General features: G+C 43.0%; 1 protein-coding gene across 1 annotated transcript; it reads left to right on the forward strand.

The window, feature by feature from the left end:
- Nucleotides 1-386: 386 nt before the first annotated feature.
- On the forward strand, nucleotides 387-10,610 carry LOC108797907 (retinol dehydrogenase 7-like). Its single transcript, XM_018569606.1, has 4 exons — nucleotides 387-720; nucleotides 3,229-3,487; nucleotides 5,779-5,942; nucleotides 10,340-10,610. The coding sequence occupies exons 1-4, from the start codon at nucleotides 408-410 to the stop codon at nucleotides 10,555-10,557; spliced, it is 954 nt and encodes a 317-aa protein (XP_018425108.1). The 5' UTR covers nucleotides 387-407; the 3' UTR covers nucleotides 10,558-10,610.
- Nucleotides 10,611-13,914: the final 3,304 nt, after the last annotated feature.

The following is a 13,914-nucleotide window of genomic DNA, read 5'->3' on the forward strand; positions in this document are numbered from 1 at the left end:
CCAGTTGAATGGAACTAACTACTACTAGATAAACCATGACTTGGATAAATGAGAACCTTCACAGACATATTCTCATTTACCTATAAATGCTCAAATATATTTTGTTGCTTATCCTAACCTAGCCTTATTTGTTTCTGGAAATGTGTAGATTGTATCATCTTTTTAGGTCTCCCTCTTTATTTTTATACTGTTTGTCTATACCTGTTTACATTCGCCTGTATTACTTATTTAATGTATCTCCAATGCTTTTCTTTACATTACAGAAAGTAAGCATGTTGAACACATTCTTACCAGCGAGACAGGCACCATTCTGTAAAAAAACAGGAACATGTAACTGGTATAAATCTAAAGGGCGGGCTAACTTTCTCAATGTCTTACAGTGACAAGGATATTACTGCTGATTCATCATGTGGATCCATCTTCTGGTTGTATTGGGTTTGATCCTCTTGTACAGATGGTACCGACAAAGTTTAATCTTGGACAATCTTATAGATAAATATGTCTTCATTACTGGATGTGACACAGGATTTGGGAATATTCTGGCAAAGAACCTGGACAGACGAGGAATAAGGGTTCTGGCTGCTTGTCTGACAGATAAAGGGGCTGAAAACCTGAAGGAAGAGACCTCCAGTAGACTGCAGACAGTCATTTTAGATGTCACTGACAGCGAGAGTGTTAGCAGTGCAGCTAAATGGGTGTCATCTATTGTTGGAGAGCAAGGTGAGATTTTACATTTTTCAGCTTTAATATAAGCAATATAAAGTCTGCAATATATGGTGAGGGCAGTGCATTGCCACTTCTTCTCAAATTAAGAATTTGGAGCCAAAGGGGATCTAAGTATAAGTTTGTGGTTTAGTGTGCCAGTGAATAGCTACCTAATTACAAGTTGCCTTTGTTATTAACAAAATTATTTAATCATACATTAAGATGAATATTCAGGTACACTGTGTTATGGTGCTGCCTGCAGGAGATTGGGCACTGGTAAAACAAAGCTGTAAGGACTCCCAGAAGATAGTGCCCCAGAAGAACAGGCATACCTCTGAATCAAGTCAGCTACTACCTACTTTTTTTTCTATCTTTCATCAAGATACTTTTTTTCTACTAGCAAGAATCCTCAGTTGCTATAGAGTCACTGGGGATCATTTTGTAGCTTCCAGATCAGCAAGTACTTGGCATAGCCTTGTAGGCCATACCGGGACCCCACTGTGAGGAGACACAGGTATGGCCTGTAATTTGTCCTTGAGCACTGGACTCTGTTAGGAACTTGCCTAGGTGCCTATGGTGCAACATATTCAGTCAACCATGGGGCCATACTGTACCTGCTGGTGCAAGTCTGTCCCTATAGACCCTTTTATGGGGTATGCCTACGCAAGGGGCGAGGTCTGTCTGGTATATGTTTGATGCTTGGCGTGGGCTACTGTCACCCAGTCAGACAAAGTCTAGTGAGTGACAGAGCTTTCCCCACCTTTGTAAAAGTCAGAACCCCAGGAAATATCCTGTCAGCTGTGGCATTTTAAATTTGTCGAGGCAAAGACATATTGACAGACATGTGATTGGAGAGCTGATGATTTTTGTCCCTACTGCTCACTTAGGTTCAGGGGATGACAATGCTGGGTTTACCATGGGTGGTTTATTCCGGGATCAGATGAAATCAAATGTAGGCTCTGGACCTGGCATCACAGAAGTGACACTTTAGCAGATAGCTGACATGGCAGTGGTGTTAGTACAACAGTTTTGTTCACTGGAGATCTGCCTGTGCAATAGAAAAATGAAGACAAATTGTATGAAGCTTCATTGGGAAACAAATGGGCTTCCTGCGGGAATATGTATGAATTATCATTTTTCATTTGACTTGTACCTAGTGATTTACATCCATTGTTTGATATTTTTGATATACACTATATCACCAAAAGTATTGGGACACCCTCCAAATCATTGGATTCAGGTGTTCCGTGAAATTTCCTTGCTACTACATATTCCGCGGTCAACTGTTAGTGGTTTTATAATAAAGTGGAAGCAACTGGGAACAACAGCAACTCAGCCATGAAGGGGTAGGCCACGTAAAATGACAGAGCGGGGTCAGAGCATGCTAAAGTGCACAGTGCACAGAAGTCTCGCCGCCACTGGACTCTAGAGAAGTGGAGACGAGTTCTCTAGAGTGACGAATCACGCTTCTCTGTCTGGCAATCCGATGGACGTGTCTGGGTTTGGCGGTTGCCAGGAGAATGGTACTTGCCTGACTGCATTGTGCCAAGTGTAAAGTTTGGTGGAGGGGGGATTATAGTGTGGGATTGTTTTTCAGGGGTTGGGCTTGGGCCCTTAGTTCCAGTGAAGGGAACTCTTACGGCATCAGCATACCAAGACATTTTAGACAATTTCATGCTCCCAACTTTGTGGGAACAGTTTGGGGATGGCCCCTACCTGTTCCAACATGACTGTGCACCAGTGTACAAAGCAAAGTCCATAAAGACATGGATGAGCGAGTTTGGGGTGGAGGAACTTGACTGGCCTGCACAGAGTCCTGACCTCAACCCGATAGAACACCTTTGGGATGAATTAGAGCGGAGAATGCGAGCCCGGCCTTCTCGTCCAACATCAGTACCTGTCCTCACAAATGCTCTTCTGGAAGAATGGCCAAACATTCCCATAGCCACACTCCTAAACATTGTGGAGAACCTTCCCAGAAGAGTTGATGCTGTTATAGCTGCAAAGGGTGGTCCAACTCAATATTGAACCCTACGGACTAAGACTGGGATGCCATTAAAGTTCATGTGCATTTAAAGGCCGGCGTCCCAATACTTTTGGTAATATAGTGTAAGTTTGGTTTAAAAAAAAAAAAAATCTTTTTAGTATGTAGAGTCCCTTTTATATAGATGAACATTTTATTGTGTAATGTTTTGTGTTCACCAAGGACTCCATATTTGTTGTACTTTTGGGCAGCGTTAGTCAGACTTTGGTCTAGAGATTTAGTGGTTGCTATGAACAGACATTTCTTTTACTGACCATTTAACAAACAAAGCCTTATGTAACTGGCTACAGAAAAGCACTGCACAGATACACCACTTCCATCCATCCATCCATCCGTCCAGTATACACCATAATTTCCCAAAAACCAATTTGTTTGCATTTTCTATAGATCACTTACATAGGTGTTCCTGTCCTAATTACTTAATGGAAATAAGGCATAGTAATACATTAATTGCTAATTATATGCAATTTCTTTTTCAGGGCTCTGGGGCCTAGTAAACAACGCAGGAGTCAGTGTACCAGGTAGCACCACTGAATGGATGACTAAAGCTGATTTTGCCAAAGTCCTTGATATTAACCTACTGGGGTTGGTTGATGTGACGCTCAATCTCTTACCATTTATCCGGAGAGCCCAAGGGCGTGTGGTTAACATAGCCAGTGTTGCTGGAAGGTTCACTGCATGTCCTGGAGGCTACTGCATGTCTAAGTATGGAGTAGAATCCTTCTCAGACAGTCTTAGGTGAGACTTTGTGTTCTACTTCTGTAGAAAAAGGGCTAATACATAAATTGTTATTGGGCAGTTCTTAAACTCTTTTTAAATTAAGGACTAAAATAAGAAAATGATGACCATACTGAAAGCCAAGAAGGGTATTAGTACACAAATGTCTGAAAAGCCAAAAAAAGACAAATAACAATGTTGAATAATAAAAAACAAACAAATATGTTTGTTTCCTTTTTAGTATAGCATGTCCATTGGTTTCTTAACATTTAATAGACCTATTAGACGTGTTGACATCATGGGTCCTTAGACGGCTGGAGCCTGGGGGAGAAAAGGCTGCCGGTACCGGTCTAACAGCCAGGCAGAATTGAAGATCAGGTAAGTATATATTCTTTTATTTTTGACCTTAGGACAAAAGGAGCAGTTTTGGTCTAGAGTCACAAAATTTTGGTAGGTAAGAAACAACAGGTAGTGCATACTTGAAATAGCAGCTACAAACTTCGTGGTCCAGGCAGCTGCGGCACTGAGAAGGCAGAACTGGAGAGCCTCAAGGCAGGAACACGCATGTGGGGCTCAGAGACTACGTGGACAAACATTGCATAGGCATCTGTTCACAAAGTGCGCTGGCCTTTAAAGGACACAGTGGTACAGATGCGTCTGATTGGCTGCAACACCTGGGGGTAACACTCCGAAGTGTTCACAGCCATATGCCATAGAAGACGTGCCCATAGACTAAGGAAGCTAAGAAGCCGCTACACTGAGAGTCACACAGACAGGAAGTATGCTTGCAGCAATGCCCTTTACTTAAAATTCAAGAGTACACAGAGGGAAGATAAGGATTAGGGATGAGCTTCGCGTTCGACTCGAACCATTGTTCGACTCGAACATAGCATGTTCGAGCGTTCGCCGAACACCGAACATTATGGGATGTCCGCGGTCTGTTCGACCGCGGCACATCCCACAATGCACTGCGCCGTCCGAAGCGGCAATTGGCTACAGTCCTGCACCTGACCGCAGGTCAGGTGCAAGACTGTGCCAATCAGGGCTCAGTACAAATGTAGAGCCATGATTGGGCAGAGTCACGATGACTCTGCCCAATCATGTCTCACAGCTAAGTCCCTGCAGCACACTATATAAGGCTGCTGACACCGCGGCCCCATGTAGTGTGCTGTAGGAGCTAGAGAGAGAGGGTTCTAGTATAGTTAGTTACAGTCAGCAGATAGATAGAGAGTTATAGAGAGTTATAATAGACTTATATATATATATACACAGAAGTCTGATTATATATATATATATATATATAAAATCAGACTTCTGTATATATTCGAGTTCTATATAAATATCAATAAAATGTATATAAATGCAATTTTTGCTTCAGCAGGTTCTATACATCATACAGATGTGCCACTTTACGGTCAGTGAAAGGGGACCCCCCAGGCATCATATTTAAAGGAATTTTAAATTTTTAATGTTTCATTTTAAGTGATGTTAAATCACTGCTCCTTTAAAAATTGTATTTTTTAAAAGTGTTTTTTTCATTGATACATGTCCCCCAGGGCAGTACCCGGATCCCCATACACTTTTTATGGCCAATAAATTGCATATAAGGCTTCAAAATGGGGACATTTAAATTTCCGAGTTCTACCCCCATAGACTTGCATTGAGTTCTAAGTTCGAGTTAGAACTTTTTCCATGTTCGAAAGTTCGAGTTAGAACCGAACACGGGGGTGTTCGGCTCATCACTAATAAGGATGAGAAAATGATGGTGCACAGGTTTTTACCAAGCACCAGAAGCAGATGGGACTCAAACAGGTGAGCCTGGAGGCCTGCTCTAACTCCATCAAACATAACAACTGGCATATGAATAAATCCTTAAAGAGGATTTTAAAAAAACCTAACCCCTGCACTGCAAGGGTTAACTGCTCATTTTGGTTTAGGGGTGAAAATAAAAATAATATACTCCCCTGATCCTCGGCCCTGTAGCGGTCAGCGCTCACCACTCTCCGCCTCTCTCAATGGACCAGTCCACGCAGTCTCTTCTCACCTGGGCTCCAGTAGTCTAAGGACTGCTGATATCTTCACGCCTAATGCATATTTCATAGACTTCCCATGCCGGAGAAGGGGTTGAGAAAGATGAGCAATCACTGCCGCAGGATGGAGCATCAGGTGAGTTTATCTTCTTTTTTTCCGGCCCCTAGAGTTAAATGAGCAGTTAACCTTTGCAGTGCGGGGGTAGCCCCACTGCAAGGATTATTATTTTTTAAATCCGTGAGTTCTGCCTTTAAAATGCTTATAATGTATGTTTTCTACAGGCGTGAGATGAAACCGTTTGGAGTGAAAGTGTGCATCATTGAACCGGGATTTTTTAACACCCGAATAACAAATGCAGAAGTTCTAAAAGCAGATGTAAAAAGGACTTGGGAGAGCGCTACAGAAGAAGTCCGAAAATGTTATGGAGAGCAATATTATTTAACCAGTGAGTAATTTACCAAATTTCAAAACATCTTATTATAGGGAAAATATAACATTGTAGTAATTTTAGTTTAACTTTATTGAATTTCTTTTTGTTTACATATGCATTCCTTCATATTTTATTTGGGAGCTTGCATTACTTACATTTAAATAAAGAGGCTTTAAAGTAATCAAGCTATAGAACAACTAATGCTCAGGTAAATATGAATAGAAGAGATGAATCATCTACTAGGCTTGTTTTGTTCATCACAGATAAGAAGCTGACTCTTCTAAGAGGACTGAGCCTCAAAAATGTGGGTGCTGCAATTTCCTTCCAGATATTGGCCATTCTTCTGTTGTCCTTATAATATTTGTTCGGATGGTCATAGTTCTCAGGGTGCTCCTGGACCATGCTAATAAAGGATTTTATGGCCACCCATCTCTTGGCTGCCATTGTGATGCTAAATTATAGTCACAACACATGTATAACCAGCAAGTGAAATGGGGAAAAACTGGTCATAAGAGGAGCCAAACTACTTTCCCCAAAGTAGCATTTTTGTTAATTGCATTGCATTTACACTTGTTTACATATGTAGGTGGGTTGGCACTGTAAAAAAATGGAGTCTACAATACTTTATTTTCATTGCACTGCAACTCAAAGCCATGGTGTAAACCCTGCTCATTAGCTAACACAGATTTTGGACTGCCTATGCAGTAGGCATGAATTCAAAAATTCATCCCAGTGCATCTGGTGTGAATGAGTCTTAAAGGTAAAGATGAGAGAGTGGACGTGGGAAGATGTGAAGCATCATATAAACAGAGGGGGGGGGCTTATCAAAACTGGAGCAGATAGAATCCGGAGTAGATGCCCATGCTAACCATTCAGCTTCCCTTTTCAGTTTGTTCAGGTAAGCTTTGAAAATGAAAGATAGAAGCTGATTGGTTGCCATGGACAGTTTTGATAAATCTGCCTCAGGATATTTCTAATGGGAAAGTCATGGCTGCACACTTTTTGACATTCTGTCTAACTATCCTTTTAAGATTGGAAGGGTTGTCTCCTCTGTGATTCATTCATTAAACTTGCAGGCTGTTTAAAACAGAGAAGGGAATTTATCAAAACTGGAGCAGACAAAATCTGGAGCAGATGTGCATGGCAACCAATTAGCTTCTCTCTTTCAAATCTTAACTGAACACACTGAAGAGAGATGAGATCTTCCACAGCAGACACCTGTTCGGTTGACAACTCTCTAAAAGTTGATTTCCCTTTTCACTTTCCTCTCATTTCCTGTGAAATATCCCAAGGAGAAACAGAGCGCAAAAATAAATGTAACAAATTGAAAAAAGGCTCCCTCCTGTGATGTACTACAATCTCAAGTTTCTTTTACTTATTTGTATTGAGATTGTAGTCTATCACGGGAGTGAACTTTACAACGCACACAGGCAGGGCCGGATTTACTCCCCTTGCCGCCCCAAGGCCAGGTTGTGGAACCTGGCCTTGGGTTGGGGCTAGTTTAAAATTTTAGGCCCGGCGGACACCTTACACCGGAGCCCGCAACTTCCCACAAGGTCACCGCTGCCGCCCTCTGCCGCCCCGAGGCCCGGCCTCGGTGGCCTTGAGGGAAATCCGGGCCTGCACACAGGGACTATGGGGTACAAAAGTCCCCCAGAAGGAAGGACAGTGTCCGTACCAATTCAGAGATGATTTGAGGATCTACAGCCGAGTGATACATACTTCTTTAAGAACCTCACGGTGAGTTGATACATGCACTATACACCTCTCAACTTGCCTTTGTTTCACCTGCACCTATTTTTTGCTCCTCTCCCTCCCTGACACCTTCAATACTTCACGGAGGAGTAATATCAATTCACTGGTTCTCGGGCAGCATTAACCCTGCATGCCCCAGCCCACGTTTTCCCTTCATCTGTCCATCCCAACGGTAGTTGCGCCTCAGACTTTGTTTTTTCTGTCAGTGAGAGGCACTGTCAGTGAGAAGTCAGAGGCTTCGAATAGTTCTGCCGCAAGTTAGGTTACACTCAGCCTCCCCGCTGCTGTTTAACCTAACCTGGGCTGTCAGAAGCTGGATGCAGCACCGCATGTAATTAACAGGCATGCACTTCGTCCATGATAGGTTTCACAGTGGGGAAGGCTCTTCCTTACCTGCCTCCCCAGAGTGCACATCCCTGATGAATACGCCAAAAATAACTGATTAAACCTACTTCCTTCACCACTCCCTTTGCAGACCAAAAAAGGGACAGCCGAGGAGGAAAGGGGGAAAAGGGGATTTGGTTGCAAAAGAGGAAAATTATGGTCAATTGGGTGCTATGTTTATAGTCTAAAGTAGTGCCAAATAGAACACTCCTGCCAAGAGCTAGGGAGATATGTGAGTCAATCTTTATATGTAACATTACACATACTGAATATTATGTGCAGCCCTTTGGTGACATCAAGGGGTTGATTTACTAACCTTATAAACACACCACGAACATGTATACACCTCTGTAGTGTGTTCCCTCCCAGCATGATCTATGGGTGGAATCTAAACACCTTTGTAGTGTGTACACACCCAGCAGGTGTGTTGTGCAAAGCCTGGCATGAATTGCAAGGTGATGTTGTGTAAATTAGCTCTATGTTGTGTTACTTGCGTTGATGAATGCAGGAATGTAAATGCATGAGCTAACCATTTTTGTCTAAACTGTGAAGCAGCATTATATATGCATCATGTGCATGATTTTTCCATATATGGCATTAGTGGAAATATGCTTTTAGAGACTTTTTGGTTGATAAATACGTTTTGCTGTGTGAAAATCATACGCACCTGGTGCGTGCGTGTGTTTAGGTTAGTAAATCACCCCCCAAGGGTCAGAACTGAGGCCCTCTATGCTTGTAAGTCAACCACCATTAGTAGCAGTGGTTCTCAACCTGTGTAACCTCAGGACCCACATTTGTCCCTTGTCATTAAGTAGCGACCCAAGTCACACTGCAATGGAACGCACGGCATTAGGGTACCGCGTGTTCCAGTGCTGACGTACGAACTGTGGGTGGGAGGCGCATTTGGGGTACCATTCAAATGAATGGCAACGCAACACACCTCTCACAACAGAATGCATGGTAGGTGCGATTGCGTAGTACGGTGTGTTAATATTGTGGTACTATGTGATTAATGCACTGTGCTAGTGTGAACAGGCTCTCAAAAACACTGACACAATCTGACACTCACAGATATTTTGACACACATACACACTCCAAAAAATTTTTTCATTCAATTACATTTTTTTCAGGTCCACCCGGTCACCCTATCTCACTAGAACTGGAGTGGATCCTCAGCCTGGGGTCCAGTGTGGGCTGCTGTGCTGTGACAGAGCTCCATCCATACATGCATTGCTTGTACAGGTCCCTTACATGCCCTACAGAGGTTCCAAGAGCCAGAATTTAATGTCACCATGGCACCTCTATAGGACATGTGAGGGAGTTGCAAGCAATGCACGTATGGATGGAGCTCACAGCCATAGCCCCATCCCACCTCAAGCTGACACTCGGCGCCTTGCAGCATATTTTGAATGGCTGCTTGGTGCGAGAACTGACAGTGCTGCGCTAGGGGGAGGCAGAGGAGCCTCTCACTTATAAAAGTGGAAGGCATGTGGCGACCCACTGAAAACGGGGTCGTGACCCACTGTTGGGTCACGACCCACCAGTTGAGAACCAAGGGTTTAAAGTATGCTTGAAGCTTATCTAAAACAAAACTTTTTTTTTTGTTAGTTTTGATATAGTGAAGCAAGGGTTTGAAGCACTCAAGTTTTTATTGCTGGCTGTCCATTCATTGTAACCACTGTCTTTGGGATTAAACACAATGCAAAAGCCATCAGCACGAAAACAGGAATAGAGGGGAAATCTTCAATTGGGGACACTAGTTCTGGTGGCAACTAAGGGTACCCAAACACTGTGGGAATTTCGGCCGGTTTTTAATGAAAATGGCTGAAACTTACACAGTGTGTGCTGCTGTCGGCTGCCTTTCGGCAGGCATCCCTCGATTACCTGATCGAAGGAGCCAGCCGGAAAATCTTAATTCGATCAGAGCTGGCAGTAAATGAGCTCCCGGCTCTTCTCGGCTGGTGGCCGCTGTCAGAATGCAATGTAAACAGCGGGACTTCTTGATCGACATGCTCTGTTGATGGAGGAATCGGGCCTATTTTTTTCCCGCTCAGCCCACGAGTTGAACAAGAAAAGTAGAGCAGTGTATGGCCAGCCTAAGAGGGGGATTTTCTTAAGTTTGGAATTATTTAATCTCACTTATTGTTATATCTACTGGACAGGAAGTGAAGGTAGCTGTTCCCAATTGGACACAGGTGGCATAAAACCTCAACGATTCCTACAACTCTACCCAAAATAAAAATGTGTTTATTTTTAACTTTTTTTTTTTATAGGCCTAAAGATTCTTGAAGCAATGAAACCAATATGCAACACGAAACTGCATCTGGTCCCAGAAGCAATAGAGCACGCTCTGTCTGCAGTTCATCCGTGGACACGATATTCTGTAGGCTGGGATGCTAAGCTCATTTTCCTGCCTCTGTCCTATTTCCCCACATTTATCCTGGACTTTCTCTTAACCATTTCACAGCCTAAACCAGCCCAGGCAAAGTGATTGTGTATTTTGATTGTCCTGTTTGGCAAAACGTGCTAAAATATGAACTGAATGTTGTAAAAGAATATAAAAATTAATATCTTGTCAGCCTGCCAAGACAATAGTAGGCAGTAGGAAGCATGATCAAATATGTCAACTGAATATTTCTATCAAATTCTGTTAAGTGGAAAATATAGCGCTGCTTTGTTTTTATTTGAGCTATTACTGTGTGTTTATATTAACGTAATATTTGCTATGACTATATTTTAAATGCTTTCTCTTCCATGTAATGGCATTGTATTAAATGGTGATTTATAGATTAGCCACTAAGGGGAGCTCTGTACAGGTATTCCTCACTTAACGACCGAGTTCCGTTCCTACGACCAGGTTGTTAAACGAATTGGTCGTTAAGTGAGGAACTCTATACAGTACTGTACTGCATTAGTACAGTACTGTATAGCGTTGCAGATGTACAGTACCGAACAGTGTACTGTACATCGGGCAATGAAAATACTTACTGGGACCCACAGTGAAGATCAGAGGACGTCACTTCCGCCGGCGACACGTCGCACTGACGCTGACACGCGAGGTCGCTCGGCGGTCTGTCGTAAGTGCGAGTGGTCGCAAAGCAGGTAAGTCGGTAACCGAGGAATGTCTGTAATTGATTTAGCCTCTTATCTGAACTTTTGCAGCCAAATTGGCATAACGTCTATATTATATTTGTTTCTCATTCACATAGCATCATTTGAATTTGCTGTTTGCACAGTATATGCTCTATTCTGAAAGGAAAGTTATTCTCTGTACTGAGTTTCGCACTGGTGTGCAAAGGCAGCTGTGCATGTTAATGTTAACATAATTAAACCTGTCTGTGCTGTGCTGGCAAATCTCATTATCAGTTGTAAACTAGATTTGACACTATCTGTCCTAAAAAAAGTTAAAAAGCTAGAAACATTATGGGGGTTATTCACGTATGAGACGAAGGATCCAGCCGTAGCTTCGGCTCACTTCGGCCGACGGAGCCCCTCGGTTCAGTCGAACCAAAGGGCTGCTGTACAGGCTATTCACTACACTGTGCACAATTATTAGGCAAGTGAGTATTTTGACCAAATCACCATTTGCATGCATAATGTCCTAATTCCAAGCTGTATAAGCTTGAAGGCTTATTGGATTTAAGCATATCAGGTGATGTGTATTTGTATAATGAGGGAGGGTGTGGCTATAGAAAATCACAACCCAATATCAAGGTGTGCATAATAATTAGGCAGCTTCTTTTCCTCAGGCAAAATGGGCCAAAAAAGAGATTTAACTGACTCTGAAAAGTCAAAAATTGTAAAACGTCTTTCAGAGGGATGCAGCACTCTTGAAATTGCTAAGATATTGGGGCGTGATCACAGAACCATCAAACGTTTTCTTGCAAATAGTCAACAGGGTCGCAAGAAACGCGTTGAGAAAGAAAGACGTAAATTAACTGCCAAAGATTTGAGAAGAATCAAACCTGCAGCTACCAGAAACCCATTATACTCCAGTGCTCCCGAACTGCAAACTACCTGGAGTGCCCAGAGTACAAGGTGTTCGGGGCTCAGAGACATGGCCAAAGTAAGGAGGGCTGAAACCCGACCACCACTGAACAAGACGCATAACTTGAAATGTCAAGACTGGGCCAAGAAATATCTGCAGACAGATTTTTCAAAGGTTTTATGAACTGATGAGAGGGACTCTTGACAGGCCAGGCGGATGGGCCCGTGGCTGGATCATAAACGGGCACAGAGCCCTACTTCGACTCAGACGTTAGCAAGGTGGAGGTGGGGTACTAGTGGGCCGTTATTATTAAAGATGAGCTAGTTGGACCTTTTCGGGTTGGAGATGGACTCAAAATCAACTCCCAAAACTACTGCCAGTTTTTAGAGGTCCCTTTCTTTAAGCAATGTCTGCATCTTTCAAGAAGTCCATGATATTTATTCAGGACAATGCTCCATCGCATGCATTGAAGTACTCCACTGCATAGCTAGCCAGTAAAGGCCTTAAAGAACAAAGAATAATGACATGGCCCCCTTCCTCACCTGACCCAAACCCTATTAAGAACTTGTGGGTCCTTCTTAAACGGGAGATATACAGTGAAGGAAAACAGTACACCTCTCTGAACAGTGTCTGGGAGGCCGTGGTTGCTGCTGCACTAAAAGATGATTGTCAACAATTGAAGAAACTGACAGACTCCGTGGATGGAAGGCTTATGACTGTTATTGGAAAGAAGGCGGGCTATATGAAAATGTCAGAAATGTTTATTTGTACATTTTGAGTTGTGTGTTTATTATTCTCACTTTAACAGATGAAAATAAACAAATGAGATGGGAAATTTTTCGTTTTCCATTTAGTTGCATAATAATCCTGCGCACTAATAGCTGCCCAATAATTGTACACACGTAGATATTGTCCTATGAAAGCCAAAACCTCACTTTTACTTTCTTAAATATTCAGGTTTGAGGATTATTACCATTTTGGATTGACCGAGAGCACTGTAATTGTTCAATAATAAAATTAATTCTCAAAAATACAACTTGCCTAATAATTGTGCACACAGCCGAAGGCAGCCGAACGGCTCAGCCGAGCTAAAGGCATCTGCTTCAGCTCGACTGAGCCGAAGTGTCAGCCAAAGCGCGGAGAAAGGTCGGCTGAAGCCAACTGACCTCCACACAAATGACAGCTGGGCGGAGCCAGCCGTGATCTCATGGCTCGCTCTGCCCTGTTGTAATGACAGATCAGCCTCCTCAAATGACCTGGGGACGCGGATCTGTCATTAAACATAACCGGGTAGAGCAGATCATGACGTCAGTTGTTATTCATTGGCCGGGACCTGCTAGAAGACTCTGGCACGTGTCGGCCAATAGGAAACCGTTTGGCGGAGCTAGGTGTCACCGCTACCTCCACCCAATTGTTTTTATTTTGCCGGCATCTGTCAGATGCCTTATTATATGGTAAGGTCGGCATGCGTAAAAAAAAAATTATTTTTTCTTTTTAAATCTTTTTTTTCCATTTTCCTATTTTTCTACGTAATTTTTTTTCATTCATGTAACTGTTTTGCTATTTTGCCCACTACCTCGGAGGTAACAAGCAGAGTAGCCAAGCCGAATGCCGCTAGGCAGCATTCAGCTATTCACTTATCGCCGTTCGGCCCCTTTGAGGATAGGGGCGACCGGTAGCGAGTGAGCTGCTGGAGCTTCGGCTCAGCCAATCCAGATGTTGGATCGGCTGAGATAAAGTCCTTCTGCACAGCTGAAATCAGCCTTACAAGGTTGAAGTGAATAACTGAACAGCGTTCGGCTCACTTCACTTCGGCTCGGTTATTCACTCGGCTACCTTTGGCAGCTAAGTGAATAACCC

The sequence above is a fragment of the Nanorana parkeri genome, unplaced genomic scaffold (assembly GCF_000935625.1).
Source record: "Nanorana parkeri isolate BGI_ZX_2015 unplaced genomic scaffold, ASM93562v1 scaffold1364, whole genome shotgun sequence".
Lineage (NCBI taxonomy): Eukaryota > Metazoa > Chordata > Amphibia > Anura > Dicroglossidae > Nanorana > Nanorana parkeri.